Source organism: Wyeomyia smithii, chromosome 2, assembly GCF_029784165.1.
Source record: "Wyeomyia smithii strain HCP4-BCI-WySm-NY-G18 chromosome 2, ASM2978416v1, whole genome shotgun sequence".
NCBI classification, from domain to species: Eukaryota; Metazoa; Arthropoda; class Insecta; order Diptera; family Culicidae; genus Wyeomyia; species Wyeomyia smithii.
The window spans coordinates 83,667,066-83,693,233 of NC_073695.1; the positions used below are offsets into that span (position 1 = coordinate 83,667,066).

Below are 26,168 nucleotides of genomic sequence, written 5' to 3' on the forward strand. Positions count from 1 at the left end.
GAACTTGTGAATAGTGCCTAGTTATTCATTCGCTATTTTATTATGGTTGATCACAGGGAACGATAACCAATCCGTTATTCCATTAGGGTAATGGTACAAAGCTGAGTGAAAATGCGTTTTTTGTGACTTGCAAATTTACCCGTGTGGATGGACTTGCCATGGGCGGTGGATTTTCACTGCCCCATGATGAGCTTTTGATGATATTCATTGCTAGAATAGTATGAAATAATTTAGCAAAACATGCCATCAGCAGCATAAAACTAAACCATTCCGCTTGCCATTCATATCATGAGGAATGTAGCTGCAGTGTACTGTCACGTTAGATCAAAATTCGTCAGTCGATTTTTGGAAGGTGCAATCAAAGTACTGTCATGAAACCAATTCATCATTCAGAATTTGTCACGATAGGTCCATCTATCATGACTCATATTCTGCATGACACTACGAACTGTCGATGCGACGCTAAAAGTCCTACGCTAGTAACCGAATTATTCATTCATACATTTATGATTGCAATATTTTCAGAACTCATCCATCTCCGACTGGCTATCGACCAAAGTGAGAAAAGGCAAAATTAACCTAGTCGTGGGGACATACGCTCGGACCTACACACTCGCCAGTGCCAAGCAAAATACGCTTGGTGCGCCGATCCGTGGCCCGGGGATCGCAGGTGTAAACACTAAGCAAAGCGGTTATTTGGCACAGTACGAGTTCTGTGCGCTGAACGCCGGATATGCGAATACAACGGACGATGTAACGTATACCGTCTTCTACACCAAGGATACCAGTTGGATTAGTACTGAAACGGCTGATACTCTCATCCAAAAGTATACCTATGTGCTGGACCGAGCCCTTGGGGGAGTAGCAATCTATTCGCTTGATTGGGACGACTGGAGTGACCAATGCGGCGGAGGTGTATTCCCTGCAGTGGCATTGGCACAGCAATATCTGTATTTGGGCAGCAGCAATCCGTAGTTTTGTTGATTCTTATAGCGTTCGCCGATCGCAAACCAGTCGGGCTGTTAATATCGTTGTCATCAAATCCTAATAAAACAATTTGGAAAAAAAAAATAAAGTGACACAATTTGTTTCTATCTTCTTCTGTCTTCTATCATCTATCGTCTTATGTCAATAAATGTGAATGTCCGTCTATTTGTTCCCTATAGACTCAAAAACGACTGGAGCGATTAGCGTGAAAACTTACATATAGGGGTTTTCGAGTACGGGAAATGTCACACACACATATCAGTTTGGCTCTACTTCATAAGCGCGAGCAAAGGGGGCGTAAACTTGAAAAGTTCTAACCCAGCGGTTTTTAGATTGAGCTCCGCAATGCTTTTCAACGTAAACCCGTTAGTGTGAAGCTTACAAAAAGAAAGTTATTTGTCATTGCTTCAAACACACAGGTGCTTGGCCAAATATTTTGACTTAAAAAAGAGGCCCGCCGAGCAAGAACCCCTGCTCTAACTGAAACTAATTAACAGTCGTGCAAATTTATATTTTCGAACACGGTATTGGTTTTACTGTGGCGCGTTTAAGATGAGAAGAGGAGCGATGCCAAACTTGATTTCTGCTGAAATTGTAGTGAAATTTATTGCTCAGTGATTTTTTTTCGAAAATTGTTAGGACGTAACAAAAAGCACGCTTCGATGCGGTTTCAAGAAAACTCTGCTCCAAGTAATGAAAAAATTACATTAATTTCCAGTAATCTTTCGTTAGGAGTTAAAAGAGTCAAATTGGTCGCCGAGGCAAAATTCATTCTTCAGGCTTATCTCTTGATGGCTCTAAACATCTTTTTTTTTAATCTTTCAAGCTCAAACTGGAAAACAATGAAAAATTATAGCTATTTAACCATTGCTTTGAATTTTGGTGCTCCTAGCCATTCCGAAAACTCGTCACTCCAACGCCAACGTTAACCATGCGCCTCCTTCTACTGTTGAATCGGTGGAGACGCTAGGTTAACCATTCGACAACGTTCTAGGGTAGCTGTTCTCAACCTGGGGTACGAGTACTCCTAGGGGTACGCGAAAGCCTTCAGGGGGTACGCGGAAGAAAAATCAGTACTGGCAGACAAAGCAATTGTTCTCAACTATTACTTCATTTGTTGTTCAAACTTGCTTTTAAAACAATCCAACAAACAGCAATCTAACAAACCATAGTTTCCATTACTACCATTACTTTCTCCCACTCTGCGAGAACATTCCAAGCCCCCTGATTTGGAAAATATCGCCAAGGGGTACGCGAACAAATAAAATGGTTGAGAACCGCTGTTCTAGGAAACGAGTTTAGGGCTCCCTTACATTCCAACGTGAACGTTAACCATGCGCCTCCTTTCACTGTTTAATCGATGGAGACGCCAGATAACCATTACATAGCGTTCTAAGGAACAAGTTTAGGGGGAAATTTGGTTCTGGAGCTCGACAGTAATTTCATTTCAGGCAGACAATGTGTGCAGCAGGAGAAGCGAAAAAAAAGCGAACTGAAAATATGATACAGATTTTGAAAAATATACCGTATCCAGACGGGACTTGAACCCGAACCCGAACCCATCACATTCCACTGCCGACTTATTCTCTTGCTTATCCCTAACTACACACACTGCTGTGCAAGCGTTATTTATACGACTAAAGGGAATGTCTCACAGCAATATACTAGAGAAGTTTTTCTCGTGTGCAAAATTGTTGCATATGATGAGGCGGTTATTTTCCTGTAATGACAAATTAGGATTACCAATTTTCCTATGGAAGTAGATTTCTAACTTTCGTATCTTTGTAGTTAGAATTGACGATTGTTCTACAATGTTATTTTGTAGAATAAGTTTTTTAAATCTTTCAAAATAACCGAATTAGAGTTACTTTATAATTCATAAACCATAATAAGGTGACAATGAAACATACGTTTCATACACATACGGCGTTTTACACATGCTTACCCTAGATTTGAAAAAAAAAATTGAGATATATAATATTTTGTGACAATTTGGAAAATTTAGCACAGAAAAAAATGTTTTCACAGTGTTTATATTTCCTCTAGAACCGCAATTTTATTACCTGCAACTTTGCCGAAGACATCAATCAATCAAACAAGCCGTTTTTCTGATATAGAAATTTTTACCTATCAGTCACCATTTTGAATAGGCTCTTTTGAAGCAGCAGTCGCGAGTCTACGTGAAGAACTGTTATTATAGAATGACCTCTTTATCAAGAAGGAACAACTGTGAAGAGTTTCAGCGAAATCGGAAATGATATACCAAAAAAAAAAATATTTATTTTACCTATTTTCCATGGAACGCGTCTGTAATATTTTAGAGAAAAACTTTCGTCTACAAAATTGTTACATTTGATGAGGCGGTTATTTTCCTGTAATCACAAATTAGGCTTTCCTATGAAATAAGATATCTAACTTTCGTATCTTTGTAGATAGAATTGAAGATTGTTTAACAGTATTGCTTTGTAAAAAAAATTCTTTCTTTTAAAATAACCGATTTAGAGTTAATACATAGGGTAGGGAACGGCTTAAGCAAGCCTATTTTAATCAGTCGAAGAAAGCAGGCCCTAAAATCCTGGATTTTGATAAATATCGACAATTTCAATGATGGAAACGAAAACTTTGTTTGTCTAGCTGTCTCACGAATATAAAAAATACCGTTAATCACAAAGAAATCACATAGAAATCACCATTCGAAACAAATCGACCTATATTGCAGCCATTCAGGAGCCACTTCGAGTGCTAAAAAAAATGCCTGCAAAACAGATGGAAACTGCTTAAAATAGGTTCGGGGTGATTGGAATAGTGTCCCTCGATTGGGAACCCTCGATTATAATGGGCGATAAGTTTTTACTGTAAGTACTATTATGTAGATTTGTTGGTTTAATCAGTCCGTGTATAGAAGCAAAAATGATTTTTTGTTTCTTAACCCGAAGAAACAACAAATCGTTTTTGTTTCTATACACGGACTGATTAGGCCAACAAATCTACAAAATTAACCGCTACAGTCAACAAACAATTAAGTAAGTATTATTAAACAATTCATTTTTAGCAGACCTTATTGAGATATGACACAATCATAACCAAAAGAAGCATTAAAATGTGATGCCTAATATAAAATTATAGACATCGTGATAGTTTACGATTGCATGACAACTCAATTACAAGCCTAATTGATCAACATGAAAATATGCATGTCAAAAGTTTTCAGTGTGACTACTTTTTCACTATCAGAGCATCTCAGCGATGTGGATACAACTGCATCTGTCATAGATCAAAAAAAAAATCCAAACCAATCACCGTATACGTGTGTGACAGATTTATCATCTCTGGTACAATTTCCAAATGAAGTTTTTTTTTGCTCAAGTGAAAATGTTAGGTCTCTACTAGGCATTGAGCATTTTCGAACCAGACATGTTAAAAAGCCCGAAGCTTGTCAACTTTTTGCAGTTAAACTGTTTCATTTCAGTGACGCTATACGTAGAAAACTAACATCACGCGATAAATTTCACATATAAAAGATGATTTTTGAAGACGAATCATAGAATAATGGAAGCAAGAGGCAAGTCGGATTCCAACTCATGTTTTAATAATCAAAATTTGCATTAAACTGTAGGAAACATATGGCTTCCTCAGACTGAAATATGCAAAGCGTGGAAAAAGTCAACTGAAAAAGCCATTTTTGCAAACTATAAGTTAGTGCAATTGCTTTACACATTTAAAGATTTTTTAAATAATAATAAAATTCAAATTCAGTAAGTCATTTGCTTAAAATGAGTTTTCTTCTCGTCCGTAACTGGATGCTTTGATTTACTACAAAAAAGTTAGTTCAGCGACTGAGGTAGCGCAGATGGTACTGATAGCCACTTTTACTGTGTGTAACAGATCGCAAGTAAAGCTACCCATCCTTCTTCTGACATCCGTTCTCGTGATTCCGGTATCCCACGCTACGATCCTAATGCTGTAGCAGTCTTATCTAGCAAAGATTTAGTTTACATGATAACCACAAAAACGACTCACTGATATAATACAATTTCGCTGCACCGAGCTACCGGAGGAGTTCGAAGTTTTCCGCTGTGAGAATGCACATCTATCATCACACCTCATCCCAGCGTCCATACATTGTTCGGCGAAGACAATTTCGCGGTGGATGGTGGTTTAGTCAGCGCGCGAAACGAATTTGACGGTGAACAAGATACAGCGCGAATAAATATAAATATTCTTCTTACCTTTTAACGCCATTTACGCTAGCAGCGAGGCGAGATTAAAATTTCATTTGCTAAGCACCATCAAGGGAAATTCTGGAATAAAGCAATATAGAAAAATGTAAATTGAATTAAACGAAAAACAACCGATGGGACGATTAGCTTTATTGGTTAGAAGCTCCCAACTGTTATATTTGTGCGTTGATCGTTGCTACCGTTATGAGAGTAAGATGATTGCTGATAAGATCAATCGAGGCGGATTCAAATGTAGTTAAGCATTATCGGCTGTCATCGAAGTGTAAAATCGGATATAAATATTTCTTGTTGAAGACGTTATTCCAGTTTATTCATTAAATCAGACTTTTCAGAAGAGAAGTAGTATTTTAATCAATTTTCAGTACAAGTATGAATTATTGAAATACCTATATATAAGAACCCTGTCACACTTAATATATTATCCGTAAGATATTGTGGTGCTAAGGTAACTCGATTCAAATTTCATATAATCGTCTGAAATTTAATGCGGTTAAAGTGAATTGAAGAACTTTCGGACCGGCACTGGCATCGCTCACCAAAGCAACAATTCAAGATTGATTGATTGGAAAAAATAACCTCTTGAAGAGTAATGTTGAGTTCAAGTGGCCCTTCGGAGTATTTTTATTTTATTTGAAAATCTTTAGCTGCAAAGAAAATTCTTTATAACTCAATAGGATTCTCGCAATCAATTTGGTTTGATCGCATCAATTTTGTTTAATCGAATTACTGAGTGCTGGGTTTATAAGAGAATAAAGTTCATAAAAAATGTTGTTCATTAGTTCGTCACTGCTGTCCACTAAATCAATCTAATCCAAATTAGATAAAAATATGAAAAAGGATTATGTAATTTTTCGAACTAAATTTCTATTTTCAACAACGGCTTTTACACGTTAACACACAAATTCATTAGGCAGACAGTATGTGAAGTAGGGAAAGCGAAAAATAAGCGAACTGGAAATATGATACAGATTTGGAAAAATATACCGCATCCCGATGGGACAGGTAACCGAAAAAGAAACACTTTTATCAATCCACCTATTTTAGAATTTACTAAGCTAGGAAATCAACTAAAATACCATCTTTATTTTAAACTATTTTAGATCTATAGGTTGGTCTTTAGGTTTATTAGGTTAATCTTATACCCCATAGCACTCTATTCAGATTTTGTTCCACAAATACCATTTCAATTACATCTATGTCACAATAAAGGGTGTTGCGGTCAAATATTTGTCAACTTCAATTTGCCGTGTTATTTTCATCGAGTATCAAGAACAACCTGAACACCCCTCATTTTAAAAATGCGCCTTTAGTATCATCATATTTAGTGTTCAATTTGAACATTTGCTTTTCAGTTGTGAAAATGACATCGAAGCAAAAGAAAAAAAAATTGCTCGCACATCGCGAAAATCCTAACTAGTCGAACGCCAAGGTGGTAAAGTTGTTGAATGTGGCCAAACCAACCGTCACACACACCTATTCACACCAGCTATTGAACTATCGTCAAGCGGAACTTTAAGAAGACACGAATAATAGTTGGTAACGAGATGCATTTGAAGGCTAGCTGGCGCAACAAAGTGACCAAGAAGGCTGTGCAAAACTGGAAAGTAGGGGTCAAGAGAAAGGTCCGGCAATCCGCATTCGCTTAAAAGGAAGCTTGAGTCAATATTTTTTCTTTATTCTGTACGAATTGAACTTGACAAAGAAACATGACTTGATGTTTTATTGAAAAAAAAAAAAATGTTCGACTGTAACCTCCTTCAGATCTAAAGTTCTGGCCGCAGTTATTGATCCATATAGAGGGGAAAAGAGTTCTAATGGGCTTTTTGAAGCAATCCCAAACCCGCTTACAAAGTAAGAGTGCTCATACATCAATTAAATAAAAAACGACTCTGAAGATGTGTTGCAAAACAATACGCAGAATAAACGTGAACTGGTACATATCTTGCTAGTAGTTTGATTACAATAAACACCATGCCGTAGGCAGTAAGACTACGGGTTAGGGTCCAGTCTGGATGAGGTATATGTTTTCTAAGCCTAAGTGACATCCTTAGTTTTCGTTCATTTTTCGCATTTCTGTAAAATTACATTCACTGCCTCCACATAAAATGTGGTCGTAGCTGTATGCATGCGCACCAAATTCTCGACTGTATATAATACCCACCGAAGTCGACTTCGGGGTTGCATAGAAAAAGGCACAGCAGCTAGAGGCAGTGCTATCCACGGAAGAGCAGCTTGGCGCAGTTGCTGATGGCAATTCGATCCGACATAGATAGTACTGCCGTAGTGCTATTAGGTGCGGGATCTGGATCATAGAAACGACTGGTTCGACGGCGAATGTAAAGAGTTACCTAACCCTACCAATCAGACGAGAGCTGTGGTGACTCGTGCTGTATCAAGAAGTTATCGCCATGTTGCTCGGTTTTGGGCTGTGTTCCGCCAGTTCCCCAGATGTTTCACCACCCGCAAGTCTCCTTCGATCTGGTCGAGCCATCGTGCACGCTGCGTCCCTATGCTTCTAGTGCCGGTTGAAGAGAAGTGATTTCACAGGGTTGTCGTCCGGCATTCTAACGACATGATCAGCAAACCGCAACCTAATAGCTTTCGCCAGGCGTGCAATGGGGTTCTCTTCAAGCAGCTCATACTTCATGCGGCGTCTCCATTCCATACTATTCTCTGTCATCTGTCTGTGCTCCACCGTAGATAATCCGCAGCACCTTCCATTCTAAAACTCCAAGAGCGTTAAGGTCCTCCGCGAGAAGCGTTGTTGTCTCGATTCCGTAGATGACTACCACTCTTATCAGCGTTTTGTATAGCGTCAGGTCCGTGCGTCGTCGCACTTGACTCGATCGCAGTGTCTTCCGACTTGAGAAGAAGGCACGATTGCCAGCCTAAATGCATTTCTGGGTTTCTTTGTTGGTGTTACTGTCGGCCCAAATACATGAACAAATACATGAACACGCACGTAGCACATCACTTGCCCCATGGTGGCTTTGATCAATCGAATCAGTTTATCCGGGAACTCGTTTACGTGCATGATCTGCCTGGGCTGTTCTCGATCGACTGTATCATAGGCCGCCGCACAGTGGAGCACTTAGAACACCAAACCTGATCAAAATTATTTTAAGGTATTTTTGGCCCGGTAACGTATCGTGGATCGAAAATATAATATAATAAATAGTTTTAACTAAAAGTTCATGAAACGCACAAAAAAGTTCATGACGATTGCACAATAGCGTATTACCCTTCTCTTGCGCTGGAGTGCTTCCTCCGCAGTCTTGGTGACGGAAGAGATGGCATCCAGCGTGGACATGCCCTTCCGGAAGCCGAACTGGTTACTTGCCAGACCGTGTACACCCTCCGTGTACCTCACCTGTCTGTTGAGGATGATCCTTTCAAGCGCCTTGTCCATGGTGTCCAGCTGGGTCCTCTGGATGGGTCCTAGATTGGCGAGTCCTAGGCATGGTGGCGTCACACGCCCGCGATAGCATGGCAACTAGTTGTTCAGCAGTCGGGCGGAGCCAACTGCCCCCCTCACGCTCTCTTCTCATTGCCTCTTCGAATACCTCGGCATCTAAGGGCGATGTCTTTCACCGCGGACGGTCAGAGTATTGTCTCGTTGTTGTTGTTGTAGACTCTACACTATAGCCTCTCGTTGTTGTTGTTGTAGACTCTACACTATAGCAGACCGGCTGGTGTTCGCTATTAGTGTAGTCATCGTTTACACTCCAGTTTTTGATCAGTCGTGGGCTGGAGAAGGTCACGTCAATTATCGACTCCGCATCATTTCTGCCTTCAAGAGCCTCCAACAAGATCTGACCCCTCGGGTTCGTGAAGCGACTTCCCCATTCAACAGCCCAAGCGTTAGAGTCGCCCGCCACCACTAACGGCGTTAGGCCCGTTAGCTCCATGGGTAACAGGTCGACCATACCCCTCTTGTATGTCAACAGTAAGTCGAGAAGAACGCATTACGGGAGAGAATGCCTCAAAACCGTACGAGAGCGAACGAGAAACGATACCGACGAGCATGGCACAACCATAACTCAGTCCGAAGGAAGAAGCGCTAACAAGAGGACCGAGATCGCGTAGCGATGGAAGAGCTGTACCTAGCTAACGACGGATGGAAGATCTCTGAGAAGCTGAACAACTCTCGCGAAGGTTTCGTGCCGTGAGCCGATATGTGCAGAAGCTTTGACGGCGCCTTCCTTACGGACGAGTGTGTGGTGATCGACAGGTGAAAGCAGCACTTCGATGGGCATTTAAATGGTGATGTCGCAGAGCGCAAGGACGGTATGGAAATTGATCTTGCTGCACGAGCAGAAGACAATAAGAATCACATTCCTAATCTTCGTAAAATGAATGAGTAGATTGGCGGGTTAAAAAACAACAAAGCAGCTGGAGTGTACCAGCTCTCCAGTAAGCTGCTGAAATACGGTGGAGAAACACTGGATAGAACCGTGCTCTTGGTAATTGCCAAGATTTTGGAGGAAGAATGAGTACCGCAGAGGATGGTAGGTATTGTTTGTCCATCTACAAAAAGGGCAACAAGCTGGAGTGCTGCAATTACCGGACAATCACTCTGTTGAGCGCCACCTACCAGGTACTCTACCGTCGACTATCACCATTTTTGCGAAACAGTTCGTGGAGCACCTCCGGGTGAGATTCATGGGTGCCCGTGCCACTACGGATAATATAATATTCCACCGCTGTCACCATAATGTACGAGACACCGGACTCCCTTCCGAAAACTTGTGACATATGCTCGAAAAGGTAAATGCACTCGACCGTGCGGAATTGTTTCTCAAAGACGGTTCATTTTATTAATTACAATTAACTTGTCGCTGGCCTAATTTCTATCTCCTATCCTATCTATTCTTAAGTCATTCTATGACCATTTTATTCCATATAAGTGAAAGCACTAGTGACTAGGAGAGCTAACTACTAAGTTCTGGATCAGTAAACTCACCTAGGCCACTCGCGACACCGGTTCTTTGTTTGTGATAAACTCGGTAGAAGTCGGATTCTTTTCAGGGTTCTAGCTACGTCAAAGGTTATACAAAAATGCCGCGAATATAACATGCCCACACATTATCTGGCAGATTATACACGACTCCGGACTTTTGCACAAATTAACGCCTTTGGTCAAATTGAATATTGATCAAGTGAGGTGTGTGGTTCGAGCATCGGGGACAGTCTCGAGCCCCTTCGAAACTCAAAGAGGTTTAGAACATGGTGATAGCCTGTGGTGGAGTAGATTCAGTGCTCTACAATATAACGATATCATGTAATCAGTTACCTTTCTATTAATTTCATTTCATTTCTATTCTTGCTATCAACATTGTATCGCTAACAACAATGTATTTCAAAATTAATTCCCTTCTGAAACAAATAAATTATTACCAATCACGTTTTGGAACAAGTAAACAACAATAAATCGATTGCCTATTTTGACCTTTTAAAAGTTTTCCACTACGCTAGAGCTTTCTCCTCACTAAGCCAACACACGGTGGGAACCCGCTCAACTGTCGCCGGCCTATGTTAATGAATGAAGCTGATTAAAAGTACAGATTGTTTATCAAAAACATTTCACAATTGCGATAGAATAGAAAGATATTTAAGCTTTGAAGTGTTTAAGTGTTTAAGCAATATTATTCGAACATAAATAAGCTCTCATCTTTCGAAAAACCCTTATTCAATTTTCTACCTGTTAATTCCGGTTGATTTATTTTTTCCTGTGTAAGCGCTGACATATCCATTCACTATGAATTAATGAAGACATTCACCGCAGAAGTAAGCGAGTTCGATGTGTTTTTCCGCGTGATTAGGCTGCCAGCATTGCCACGTACGAGAAAACGCTAACCTTGGCAATAAACAGATTTTGTTCGACAGATTTGCGCTTCCCGGAAGATAGGATCAGCGCTGTGATGTTGTTTTGGCACTGTTTGCCTGCGTTGGTTTGTGTTCCCATCTACAGCAATTAAATTTATGAGATAGTCTTACCAAAGGGAATCGTTTTGCGCGGCTTCAGAAAATCTCTGATGGGCTTCGGAACGAGAGGCAAATAGATTTCTAATTTATTAATGGAAAATGACATTTAGCGAAACACAATACGTTACACGTACCCACGCTTTTCTTAAGCATGACATATAGCATGAAATGTCGAGTCACTCGAGCAAACCTTGATTGCTTTCGGCATTGCCCGTGATATATAAAAACAACGATCTCGTTTTTCGAATGTCGAGATGCATAAACAAATAAATTACAACGTCGGTCGGTCCGTTATTTGCACTAGCCGGCAATTTTTGTGTTCTGGGTTTCGTTTAGAAACGCAGATTCATTTATGATCTTCAACAATATTCTTACGTATAGAAATCTAAAATCCATTCTAAATGATGAATCTCGCCAACAATCAGCCACCAATTCAAACCCTATTAGGTAGGTGGTATCATTTCTATTTTTCGAATCAAACACGTGTCGTGATAAACGTACCAGCAAATGATGATATTCACGAATAAAGTAGCTTCAAGCAACCATGGCAGTACTTCCTGGTGCGTGATAGATGGTTTCTTTTCTCGTCCTGGTGCGTGGTGGATGATTCTTTCCCCCGGCTTGGGTAACAATCAATTGAATATATGTTCTGAAATCAGGTGGCATATCACCTAGGAAAATATGATACTTTCTAAAATTGAACAATATTTTTCAATAGGAAAGGTAACAAAACAACAATGTTTAACTTCAAAAATTGTCATGTAGGTAAAATTTATTAGGGAAAATCTAGGATCAACAAAACAACCTAGAGCGATTGACGCAACATCGAGCGCGATGCGAGATATAATTTTGGCGTATACATGAATAATCTAGACTGAACTGACACGTTTCGTAGCGTCAGTCAGTAAATTCAATTTGGGAATGCTAATTTGCCTCCATAGAAGGACATGAAATGGAAATTCCAACTCGCTGGACTTTAGTGCGAAGCCTAATGCTTCATTAGGCTGCTGTATAATACCGTAATGCTTTCAAACATTTAGATTTGCATAGTCTGTCGCGGAATGGAATTGCTATTGTTCCGTAACGCCCAGCGTTGCCAACCCTCCAGTTTTTCCTGGATATCTCCAGTTTTTTTGGGGACGCCAGCGAAACAGCTAAAGGTTGAAAATCTCCAGTTTTTGAAAAAATGTTCCAGTTTTATCCAGTTTTCAATTCATCACCTTATAAATTGAATTAATTTTCCTCAAACGTATGGTCTTTTCAATATTTCGTGCATTCATGCATTCATGGTCTAAATCGTTAAAAATCTGTCCACGTGGTATGTGGATGGCCCCTAATGTGTCTATTGCTGTATTTATATTTTGGAATTATATGTTTACTGTTCAACCGCGTAATTTTGCACATATGAGTATGTTGTATTATTTTGGTGTTTCAACAAATCAGCGAGCAGAAGTATGTTCTTGTAAATATGTATGAAGAAACAAGCGTACAACCGCGGCAAGCCAAACAAGTGGCTGTCAAGTCGTAGCGGTCTCCATAATCTAGGAGCAGCCCTTTGAGCTGGGAAAACACCATTTCCGATTTAAATGAAACTTTGTACACTTATTCGACATAGCAAATTTAGTATTTTCCGCGGGTGGACAACTTTTCTGGTTCATGATTAATTTTCATGGAGGGCGTAAGCATTTAGGTATAGATTTTATTCAAATAATTGTAACCCAGAATTTTTTGGTTGAACAGCAAAATTGTCTGAGAACGAATTGTAGGAAACTGATAATTACTGGTCAACACGGGTGCACTCCAAAAGCTCAATCCGAAACAAAAGAAAGATTATAGCTATTCGACAATTCCTGTGAATTTTGACTTAAATGAGTTTCCTCGTAAATATAACGTTAAAGCGGTGAACCCGGCGAGCAATTTCTATACGACACTACCACGAAGTTGACGCATTTTGTCAATGGCTGGGGGCACTAAAATTCATAGAATAGTTAAAGAATATTTTGTTTCTTGAAGGTTAGGTTTAAACAAATATAATTTCTACATTTTTCAAAATATTTATATTGCAATAATCTTCAAAAACTTGGATTAACAATTCAAATCAAAAAGCTTTTAAGTTTAGTAATCTAGTATACAGTCAACTTTATATTAGGACAAAAAAAAAGTTGAATTTTGCTGGAAATTTATTTTTTGTTAAAATTGCCAAATTTTGAGGGAGGCAGACTGTTAAGCGTTTTGTAGTTTTTGAAGGGGGAGCATTTGCGTAATTACAAGGGGGCTAGGGGGCTATTGCCCCCTTTAAGATTTATGTGGGCCTTCCTATAGTGAATCATTTCATTAATAATTTTGTTTCGCAAAATTGTACAGTTGGCACTGGAGGACTGGGAGTTTCTAAATATAAAAAATTTCTTTCATCGACCACACCAAAACAGTTGTGAATTTACTTCAACAAGGCAACAATTTAATTTAAAAAAAATGATGTGATTGGATACGCATTTACTCTTTTTTGTCCTACCTCTCTATCTCTTTCTCTGTCTTTATTGACGTGCGGTTTTGATTTCATCAAAATCCAAGAGCGAACATTTCCCGAATCGTTTAAAATTTTGTTCTCCTGATTGCAACTAAAGGAATCGCCGATTCCGGTAAGTGATCTCAACTACGGACTTCAAATATTTTCCAGGAATGAAAAAGAATGAGAACAGCAGAGAGACAAATCGTGCCAAATGACCTATGGTCGAATATCGACCATTTTCGATTTGAATGAAACTTTGCACACGTATTTAGCTTAGCGAACTGAGCATTTTTCATAGATGGAGAGATTTTTTACACTTATTTTTTTACACATGAGTTATATTTTAAAAGGGCGTATGCCTTTTTGCATAGGTTTTATTCGAAGCATTGTAGCCCAGAAACCGTTGGTTGTGTAGAAAAACTGTCTGAGAATGAGTTGAAGGGAATTAAAAATCTATCTTATATATATGCATATAAAAATGCGGCTCTGTCTGTTTGTCTGTCTGTCTGTCTATCTGTCTGTCTGTTCCATATAGGCTTGGAAACTACTGAACCGATCGGCGTGAAATTTTGTATATAGGGGTTTTAGTGGCCGAGAAAGGTGACTAAGGTGATCCGAGACCCCTCCCTCTTCTGGAAGGGAGGGATCCCATACAAATGAAACACAAATTCATGCACATAGCAATGGGCGATATTGTATCGGTATCGGAAATATCGATACTTTTGAGACGATACTTCGATTTTTTGGATTGATACACAAGCGTCCGATATTCGACCGTATCGATACTGAAAACCGCGATATTTGTATCGATATTCTTTTATGCATACGGACCAGCTAGCTGACATCGCGCCATGTTACAAGGGCTAACATCTCAATGTGTACACGAGATCACCGCCACTTTACATACGCTATGTTATGTTGTCTGTCAGTGTCAGTGGAGCCCACACATCGTAGAACCGCTGCGATGTTAGCTGCGATAAAGCAAAGCAAATCGGATAGAGATACCAGCTAGTTGATACGAGCTGGAACCACTGAAAAGCTGCCACTGTCAGTATAAATATCGCACAAGTCTATTTGCACTAGCAAAACTTAGATGGAGAAATAGATAGAGAGAATGTTGTGAGCCAAACGAACTGTCAAAATCTGAGCCAAGCGCAGCATAAGGCCAAATTCGAAATTTGTTTTACTTAACCCACACATTTAAAGCCAAAAAGGAGTGCTCAATAATAATGTGTTCTCAAATACTTTCAAAAATAGGCATAGCTCTACGTTGCATTATTAAGCCACTAGACTTTCATTGTTTCTCTGACAATTGATTAAAATAATGTTTGTTTACATTTATACTCAGCTTCATTTGTTTTTATTTGAATTAATTCTACTTTCTGCGTTAAAATGCATCCACAAACCCCTCAAACGAAATTCAACGTTATCAGAAATGATTTTGGCTTCGATTTAGTTGGGCTATAACCCAACGAGCGGGAGCCCAACTTAAACGTAGCCCAACTAAACATAGCCCAACGAGCGAAATTTGACTGTATTTTAAAAACAAATATAAGTTTTCTGGTTACACTGTTCAGATCGAATATTGGCAAGCGGAAACTAACTCATGCTTTCCGTCGACACAAGTTAGACCAACGCACCATATTTTGACGAGAACTTGTTTGTTTTGTTTTTGCCCTGAGGACGAGGAAATATATCTTTGAAACGTCGGCTTTGACATAATAAAACGTGTTTTAAAGTAACCCGTGACCGAAATTGCCATCATTGAACCCATTAACTGTTTATTGGTCAAACAACGCTTAACACAAGTTAGAGTACAAGTGAAAAATTAAATTGCAATATTAATTAGTTAGAAAAATTCAGCGGTAGACTTCACTACCTTATTTTCGCTGACATATCTAACTTTTTTATGTCATCAACTTCCTCATCAATTAATATGGAAGTGTGTCAATAATTTATACAAATAAGACGGGTGCTTCACAGCCCATTGGGCCAGTGAATACAAATCTTGAAGATATAAGTTGTTTAATTCATTTGTTCGCCAAAGCTCAGAATTTCTGCATTACCTGTATGTATTTGTTTGTGAAGTCATTTGATTCATGCTGCTCTAGAGAATGCGGATAGATACCAGAAAAACAACAAAAAGTCGGCACATCAAATTTTCATTGCTGGAAACCACCAAAATTTTGCTGATTTTTGGTGTGCTGTGCTTCCAGCAATCTGTACAGCAAAATGAAATTTGCTAATTATTCAGTAATGCTCAATTGCATAAAAGTGACAGGTCGTTTGCTGCATGTTCAGTAAAACAAAATACAACTTGCTGGTTGTCAGCTATGACAATTTGCTGTTCATTTAGCAAAGCATAAATCAATTTGCTGGTTAACCAGTTATTTCAAGGGAACCATGTATCCATCAGGCACTAGATTCCATTCGCCCATCGGATCATAGGCAAATTACTGTTGAACTAGAGATGTATGATTATCATTTCAACTATTAAGTTCATCTAGCCCAACAAGGACTTAGCTATGGTCCCATATTCGCTATCAGGAGCTAGGCGATGATCCCGTACCAGCTGCACAGCGATTTGGCGCGTTTTACTAATGACAGCTTGACGTAATTTTTTTGCCATATCAATTCTTTTGCTGGATTCCAGCAAACATTCATTTTCTGTTTTCTGTTCAGCAAATAGTTTTGCTGTATTTTCGCGAATCACTGAATCGATTACTGGTTTTCAGTAAATGTAAATATCAAAAATTCAAAAAATAATCTCAGCTATTGTATCGATACTTCTGGTATCGATACTTTTTAACCGATATTTTGAGTATCTCGATACTTTTGGTTCCTCGGGTATCGATACTAAAATATCGATACTCTCCGTCGTATCGCCCAATGGCACATCTCGAAAACAAACCAAGCAAATGGAGCCAAATTTGCAGGTGGATGTTTTTAGGGGTAACAAATATATCCATAATGGTTTGACACCCCTCCCTCTTCTGGAAGGGAGGGGTCCCATAAAAATGAAACATAAATTCATGCACATCTCGAAAACTAACCAAGCAAATGGAACCAAATTTGAGACGTGTATGTTTTTATGGGTAACAAATATATTCAAAATGGTTTGACACCCCTCCCTTTTCTGTTAAGGAGGGGTCCCATACAAATGAAACACCAATTCATGCACATCTCGAAAACTAACCAAGCAAATGGAACCAAATTTGGCAGGTGGATGTTTTTAGGGGTAACAAATATATCCATAATGGTTTCACACCCCTCCCTCTACTAAAAGGGAGGGGTCCCATACAAAAGAAATACAAATTTCGCACAGCTCGAGAACCAATCCACCAAATAGAACCAAATTTGGCCTGTAAATGTTTTTAGAGTTAACAAACATGTTCATAAACTTTCGACACCCCTCCTTCTTCTGAAAGGAGGGGTTCCACACAAATTTCTGCACATCTCGAGAAATAATAAAGCAAATGGAATCAAATTTGATATATTGAGTTTTCTGAGAGCAATAAAATTTTTTGATTCCAGACGCCATTGTTAAATTTAAGATGGAAACTTCCGGTTTCTATCCGTAAAATGTCTTCAAATATCATTTTCAAATCCAAGATGGTGATTTCCGGTTTCTGAAAAACAGCGAGATATGACCAAATACCACCCAATATGGGTATTTGCGAAATCGTGATGATGCATTGAAACCACAAATCGACCTCAGACAACATTTTGAGTTGTGATATGGCTACTTTTGGTGAATGGAAAACTGCCGAAAATGACCCATAAACAACCAAATATGGGTGTTTCTGTAACCAGAATGTTGCTCAGGGGCCAGAAATTGTCACAAAATGTCACTTTGAAATACACGACGGCGACTTACGGTTTCTGGAAAATAGCCGAAAATGACCAAATACCACCCAATATGAGTGTTTCTTTAACCAGAATGACGCTCAGAGACCAGAAATTGTCTCCAAATATAATTTTGAAATCCAAAATGGCAAAATCCGCTCTCTGAAATACAGCCAAAAATGGCCGATTTCCATCCAAAATGAGATGCTTCGATACCAGAATGGTACACAGGAGCTAGAATCGACCACAGACACCATTTTGAATTCTAAGTAGTGACTTCCGGTTTCTGAAAACAGCCGAATATCATTAAATAATACCTACTATGGGTGTTTCTTGAACCAGAATGACGCTCAGGGGCCAGAAATTGTCTCCAAATGCCATTTTAAAATCCAGGGTGGTGACTTCCGGTTTCTGAAAGATAGCCTAAAGTGACCAATTGCCACCCAATATGAGCGTTTCATTAACAGAATGATGCATAAAGCTAAAAATCGACCTCAGACACCATTTTGAATTGTAAGATGGCAACTTCTGGAAAACAGCCAAATACTACTACATATGAATATTTCCGTAATCGAAATGATGTATAGAAGCCAAGCATTGACCCTGGACACCATCTTGAATTCGAAGATGACCACTTTCAGTTTTTGAAAAACAACGAAAATAACTGATTACCACCCAATATGAGTATTTCCGGAGAGGTGATGTACTTAAGGCATAAAACGAGGATGTTGTCATTCCGATAAAATCAATAATTACAAACGATAAAAACACATCGCAAGAAATCAATGAATTTGGAATGTTGAAAATTATTAAACTAAACACAAAAATAGGCGGGACGAAGTTTGCCGGGTCGCTAGTGCATCATAAAAAAATATACACTGTACAAAAAATTAATAATAAATATTAAATTTCAATTTAAAAAAAAGAGTTGCATTACATAGGAAGTCTATAATACAGACCTTTAGCGTTACGTAATTTGTTTACGACACCTAATGTCATGCCCATTGAGAGAGAGTCCCCCAAAAAACGACAAAAATTACCATTGTACCGATCTGGTCAAGTTGCTGTTCAACAAGGAAGAAAACGCTCCAAAGGATTCAGAATAAAATTCTAAAAATGATTTTGAAGCGTCCTCCTTGGTTTGGTACACTCGAATTACATAGACTTACTGGTGTTGAACCATTAGAAACTATGTCAAATAAAATTATTAACAATTTTCGACAAAAATCGTTGCAATCCTCAATTGCTACGATAAGCTCTCTTTATAGCCAATAAGTTAGCAATTAAGTTAGTTGTAAGTTTACTTCCCTTTTCTGACAAGTAGGTTTAAATCCCTACGAATGATGAGTCCTAATTGCGAAAGCAAACAAATCCTAACAATTAAAATTACAAATTTCTAACAGTGTTGAGAAGTCACCATTTGTGATTGGACACACATACTCATTATTTACTAATATTTATCATAAATACTTAAGCTACTAACAAATCCCCCCCTTAAAAAAAAAAATACCATCATGAATAATGTCACCCACATTGTAGATACGAAGCTCCATTTTGCAAAGGAGTATCTGAAATCCCATGCAAGAGGTTCGTAACTACTAGGCACACTGGAGGTAACGTTATTCCAGGAGCAAACGAAGAAGTCAACACAAAATCATGTAAGTTTATTCTCAGTTATTTTTCGTCGTCTGCTTTTACACTAGGACCAGAAAGACTTCCTCACTAATAGAATTATTAAAAAAAACATACTGCAGCCATCATATTTCATATATCATATATCATCATATTTAATGTATGAATTAGTGGAAATCTGCGTGCTTCAAACTCGTTCTGCAGAAGACACGGAGCATACTAATCATTCATTCAAGGTAGCGTTTGCGGTAAAAAAAGATAAAAAATGCCGATTTTTTGTGGGTTTACCTTTAATCGCACTGACGAAACTACTCATGCATCATCAATCATAGTAACCTATGAGTTAGCAAAAAAAAAATTGACAGCTCTATCAGTCAAACTCTAACTGTGATGGCGAAAAAAGTGAAGCTACTCCGTTCAGGAGTGTGCGCGTTCAAAGAACGGTACCCCACCGCGTCAAAAACGGACATCGTGTGGCACTTTGTGGACGCCAGGTATGCCCGTTCCGGCATCTACAACCTCTTGACATGGATGGATGCTGAAGAGGAAGACCGAGGGAAAAGTGGCTAAATCACTGCGTGCACTTGGCCGGGAGGTTGGACATACATGTCAGGAAGCGGCAGTTCCGTTCACTGATCTCGGAGCTGCAGGCAATGACGTAGCAACAGCGGTTGAATGAGATGGTCAAGTCGATTTTCCCGGTGAATCGCGACGTGGCAGTGGTGATGGACGACGAGAACTATCTCACCCTGGATGGCAACGACTGACAGGGTACTTCGTATTTCACTTCTCCCACGAAGGAAGTGAGCTCCGAGGTGAAATTTATTTCACACACCAAGTTCCCCAAGAAGGTGCTGCTGTGGCTAACATTCAGCGAGAAAGGGATGTCAAAGCCGCTCTTTTTTTCCTCCGGGCTGACCGTGAACGTGGAAATTTATAGTACGAAGTTACTGCCAGAAGTAAGAAATCAAAAAATACCATTAGGGCGACGGTAGACACGGTGTTCTGGCCAGATTTGGCGTCGGCCCACTACTCGAAGCGATCGTTGGAGAAGATAGAGCGGCTGAATATCGATGTGGTACCGAAATCGGCGAATCCGCCCAACGTCCCCCAGCTGCGTCCCATGGAAAATTTCTGGGCAAACTTGAAGCTCAAGATCTATTCCAACAATTTTGTCGCGAAAACGGAGGAGAAATTAATTAAAAAAAGAGGTTAACTGCCGGAAGGCCGCACGCAAGGACGTAATATTTTTTGCGAGGGAGCTAACATGATTACCTTCCATGGAAAATTCATCCAACTCAATTATCTGTTTTAGGTTTTTTTTTTCATCACTATCTGAAAAAAATCAATTTTTATCGCAAACGTTAGGTCGAGAGCTCTAGCACGAGCGTTCTTGACTGGAAACAGAATGCGTCGTACAGAGCACTTCCAGCTTCGGTTACACGCGATTTACTGGTATCAACAACAAGGCCACCAATGCGAATGGTAATTTTAGTACAAATGTAAAGGAGGTTCTAGAACCGAATACATTTCCCAGGACCTTTGGAAACAATCTGTTGATCCCGATCATTTTTCTGTTCCTTAGGACATATGAGTTACAAATCGCCGGCTGATAACAATCGAGTCAATAAAATGTGCTTTGGATAGTTTTTCGCTATATAAGACTCCTAGAGTTGACATAATTTACTATTATTTACTCCAGAGAGACTTCAATTATTTGAAAGTCATCCTTGCTATGTTACAAGATACATCCCAAAATCCTGGAGAGAGTAAAAGTAAAATGTATTCTAAAGGAGGGGCACAACAAAAATTTTTTAGGCAAATCGGCTTGAGCTCGTTCCTCCTCAAATGTTTGGAGAGAATTATCGATTATAACATCCGTTATAAAACATTTTCGAGACGACCTCTTCATGATATGCAACATGATTATCAAAGAGCAAAATCCACAACTACCCTCCTGCACCCTATTGCCCATAGAACATACCTTTCCACATAAATAATCTTGCCAGGAGTTTTTTAATATATTGAGGGAGCTTTTGACAGTGTTCCATTCAATGTCATAATTGAAGCGGTATTCCTCTATGTTATCGCTATCCTTAGTTATCGTTACGTGGAGTGGATACATGAAATGCTTGGAAATCATTATTTGAACGCATGGCTAAGACGAGCGAATATAAGAAAGCAATGCGTTGAAGAATGAACCAGAAAGGCGTTTCTTCTCTTCTGCTGTGGAATTTTACAGCGGATGGATTTTTACGCAAACGATATAATTAAGGATTCCCTTCTTATGGTTCCGCTAATCATTATCGTACGTTGATCACTGAGCTGTGTATAAGCACAATTTTTTACCTGATACAACAGGCTCTGGAGGAAACTTAGAAGTGGTTTCGTAGAGTTGCGCTATCCGTAAGTGCCTATAAAACATCATTTGCAGTGGTGGGCACCAATCCGCTAATTCGCTAATCGCTAATAAGCGACTCTAATATTCAGTTAGCGGTTTAGCGATTTCGCTCATTTTTAAGCTGTTTAGCGAACTGTTAACGTCGCTAAAGTTATGGCCTGCGAAGCGCTAATTGTTCATCCGCTAACTTTTGTAGAGAAGTGGCTAAAAATTATTTACAAAAACTATGAGTTGCATACATAAATTGCTTCGAATGATAAACAAGCTTCAGCGTGATTGTTACTTAGAGAACGTATGTTTCATTAAAGTACCGTTTAATTGTCTAAACTGTCTAGAGTGTCTCTAGATGAATTTATTGACTCGCCTAAATTTCTGTAAGCCGCAGTGCACTACAAATTAAACTTCGGCTCTACTCTATTATTAAACCATTCTTAAAAATATGTATTCAACAAAATTAAAGTCACTTCAGTTGTGTAATGTTTTTTTATTTTAAGTTGTCATGTTGAATTTTGATTTTAATAAAGCCTACACATATTCTAGAGAGATCAACAAATACAATGTTCAACGCCAAAAGAACGTAACACTTTGCAACAAAATCGACAAGACTTTCGCTTTAATGGTATCTTATTCCTGTTTCTTGTTCCCAGGTAACCAACAGACATTAATAATTCACAGCGTTATGTATGCGCTCATATGACACCCACTTGAATGCGAAAGGAAATTAAAGCCGTCATAAACTCTATGTAAAGACTGATTTTGTGCCGATATACGGTTTCATGAAATGGGAACGTGGGTTTGTGACAGCTAATTAACAGCAATCAAAACACTGATCAGCAATGAAATCTTTGCAGGTTTTAATATCTTTAGATTCTGGCTCTACCTTAATTTTATTACTGTTGTTGCAAGTTGCCACTTCCGCTATTTTCTTATAAAATAACATTTAACATCAAGAAGCATCCGAAAACCGGGATTACCCAATGCAGTGCGACACATCTGATCAGCCTAATCAACACACGGGAACAAACGAGTAAATCGATGACGCATCAAATTAATTTCATGTATATTTGCTCGACACGTAGAGTTTTCACATGCTGCTAATGCTATCAGTGCCCAAACACATTGCTTGTATTATCACGAGCATTGTACGAGAATATTGAAAACAGTAATCGCTAATGTTTATTATTTTAGTTGTAGTTTACACTTCTAGGGAGGTGGATAATTGCTATATGACGCTCCAATTAGCTACCGAATTTGGATTAACGTACACCCAAAATAAGAAGAAGTGTCAAAAATGTTTGCAGATAATCCCCAGAACATCGTAAAAAGATGTTTGGTACACTCAATCATATGAATTTATGGATTCTTCGACGCGTATTTCCACTGAATGTGTAACGTGCTCTGAAAGGCTCCCAAGGCCAGGAGTTTTTTCCATAGACATTCTGTGTACAAAAACAAACATAACGATTTACACAGCCAAAACTGTCATCTGTAACTCGTGAAATTTTGATAGATCAAAGTGGGACGCTTGAGTATTCTTTTATTCAATGCACGGCGTGTACACCCTTCAATTTAAATTTCTTCGCGGACTTAGCACTCATAAGGATGGGTTGGTTTTTGAGCCGTGAATATGTAGATATCGTGTCACTCTACATCATTTTTTCGACGAAGTCGTAAATCGTCGATTTCTTTTCAACAAGGCACGGCGATATTTTTTTAGTGGTTATTGCCTTCATTCAGTTACTAAGCCAGCTGCCGTGATCGGATTTGCAATGGCGTCGTTAACCGCAAACATGGCCTTGGCTTTGTGAAAGCTTAGTTTCTAAGGGTTTTTGGCTATTACTCTTGACATTACGCTGGCAACGTGTTACCTGTGTCAATTTACTGTCCTACGTGGATTGGGATATTTGCATCGTCTTCAATTATTTTTGAAACCAGGAGGAAAAATGCCTGTTCATTATTTATTGAGATTCTTATCACCAAGGGTTAATCTGCTGCTTGCTGAAATAATAAAGATAGGAACAGTGCAACGCAGATTTTCAGGTGAGTGTGTCGTAGAATCAAAACTTGTCAGCTTCGTGTCATTTTGTATAAGAGGTATTATTGCTTATTCATTATTCTAATAGTCACTCATAATATGTACTGTAAAAAAACCTTCATCAGTCTTTTGTTTATTGGTTTTGGGCAATGAAATAGAATATGTGATGCACACTTTCCTTTTTATTAAATGCGTTCCTTTTTTTTTATTTTATTACTCAATTGATAGAACTTACTACTCGTTTTCAATAAAATTTTTGTTTAAAGAAATTTAATGAAAATCATCGAACACGAATTCCAAAGCACGGATACCATGGCCTTGCCTTTGAGAGTGTTTTCAAAAAGAAATAATAAACGATTAAACTAGCTGAATAATCTAAATGAACTCAAATAGAATTAATGGAAGTTTGCATTATATTGTATACAATGCTGGTTTGAAAAATCGACGACATTTGCCTTTGCACTAACCAGGTTTAAAATGAATTAATCAATCGGCGATTTTCTGTTCTACGAAGGCAGTTATTTCCGTTCAAAATTAAAGTTTCTGTCCATGACGACAAAAACATGTCCTGCAAGATAAGAAGGCAAAATTTTGCCATCGTGAAAACAATCTACATTATGAGCGACTTTTGAAATTCGAAAAGTTGCTAATTATTTATTTCACGTCAAGCATGGTAGTGGAAAATCTGGTGAAACAGCATTTAACTGCAAAAGCATAACAGACAATCGACAACATTACATTACAAAACTTTCATTACTGACGAAAGTTTATTATGTAGTTGGTAACAATAGTTGTAGCAAGCGCTTCAAAAATTGATGCCTACTCAAGTTTACCCCTTTGTTCAACAAAGTTTCAATGTCCGTTTGTCTCGAATGACGCGAAAACACTGAAGTCAGTCATTTTACATTCGAACGAGTCTACTGTATTCCGGAAAATCGGCATCAAAGTTTACTGAATTGAAACCCAAACTACGGACTGCTGACTAGTCATGAAATTACGTGTTAACAAAACATTACCTGTCGTAAATATGATTGAGTTTTAATGAAAAATAATTCCTTTCACTTCCTTAAATGAGAAAGTGTTTCGTCTCCCTCAGGTGGATTGAATAAGTTTTATTGAGTTCCACAATTGCAATGATGCTGAATGTGACCCTCGGCACGGTAGATTATATATGAATTAGGATGCCGTAGCCTTAGGTAAGTGTAGCGAAAAAACCTTAATTAATCCACCTAGCGGTCAGACCCAGCCTTTCTCATTCAAACTTATTATTTGCAAAGATAGATTTACATGAACGCTCCAATCCAATAAATGTGTATTCACTTTTTGGGTTCTAAAATAATGATGTTGTAGTTGAAGTATAAAATATGAAATTTGACGTAATGTAAATGCTCAAGAAATAGCGAGATAAAAGAAATGACTCTTAACAATTCAATCACGAGCGATACCTGGAACATTCAAATGGTACGATACCACATTTAAATTATATAGAGGCCACTTTTATTGATCAAAGCAGGTATAGTTTTAAATAGCCTTTGAATTTCTTTTCTTTCCATAACTTTTGAACCACATATCAAATTGTTATGAAGTTTGTTATTTGTAAGTTTGAGAGATGACTCGTTCGTATGACACTAGTTATATTCAAAAAAGTCGTGTAATCTTTAAGATAATAGACTTTCGTTGTTTTATTAACAATTTAATACATAACGGTTGCTTAGTTCGATTATAATCAAATGAAATGGGAACGTAAAGGGCAGCCAAACTTTGAAACCACGTGTTAAATGATAATTCACCAGTTCACCATTAACTAGCCCGTTAATCTGATAATACTATTGATCAAATCGGTTGTGTACTTTCTGAGATAATGAAGTTTCGTGATTTTCACAATTCAGTACATTACAGACGAAGTTACAGCTCGAGTACAGTGAAATTCAATAGGGTGTTATGAGTCAGCTAGACTTTTCATTTGACACTAATTTCGTGAAAATCGGTTCAGCCATCTTTGAGAAAAGTGAGTGAGTTCATGTATTCTTCGGAATATGTTTCTTTTCATAGCTAGGTTTCACATTTTTAAACATAACAGGCAAAGTAATAGTCCGATTGCAAAAAAATCAATAGGGTCTTATGGGGTAACTAGACCTTTCATATGACACTGATTTTGTGGAAATCGGTCCAGCCATCTCTGAGAAACATGAGTGAAATTAAATAATCTTTAAAAGACGTTTCTTTCCATAACTTTTGAACCACATGTTCAATCTATATAAAATTCAAAAGTTAAGGGTTTTTAAGATAGCCCGTTCATTTGATACCAGTTTTGTTGAAATCGGTTGTGTGGTTTCTGAGATATTGATGTTTCGTGATTTTTACATTTTTAAACATAACCTCTAAAATAAAAATCCAATTACAATGAAATTTAATAGTGTCTTATGGGGCAACATTAATTTTCATTTGCATATAATTTCATTAAAATCGGTTAAGCCATCTCTGAGAAAAGTGAGTGAAAATAAAAATCTGCACATACACACAAACACACTG

At 38.4% G+C, this 26,168-nt stretch overlaps 2 protein-coding genes across 8 annotated transcripts in view; one reads left to right on the forward strand and one right to left on the reverse strand.

The window, feature by feature from the left end:
• LOC129720754 (chitotriosidase-1-like) overlaps positions 1-1,071 on the forward strand; it is a 43,336-nt gene extending 42,265 nt beyond the window's left edge. The window contains exon 6 of the mRNA XM_055672451.1: positions 526-1,071. Coding sequence (XP_055528426.1) covers positions 526-975 — 450 coding nt within the window. The 3' untranslated portion in view covers positions 976-1,071. The remainder of the gene's footprint in view (positions 1-525) is intronic.
• Positions 1-26,168, reverse strand: part of LOC129720753 (G-protein coupled receptor dmsr-1) — a 263,787-nt gene that overhangs the window by 82,344 nt on the left and 155,275 nt on the right. For 3 of the 7 annotated variants that reach the window (XM_055672443.1, XM_055672444.1, XM_055672447.1), the window contains one exon: positions 5,217-5,288. The exons of 3 other annotated variants lie outside the window; for them this stretch is intronic. The gene's annotated coding sequence lies outside the window, so the exon portion shown is untranslated. Of the gene's footprint in view, positions 1-5,007; positions 5,120-5,216; positions 5,289-26,168 lie in introns of those variants that run through there. One more of the 7 variants, XM_055672448.1, reaches the window with a different exon arrangement.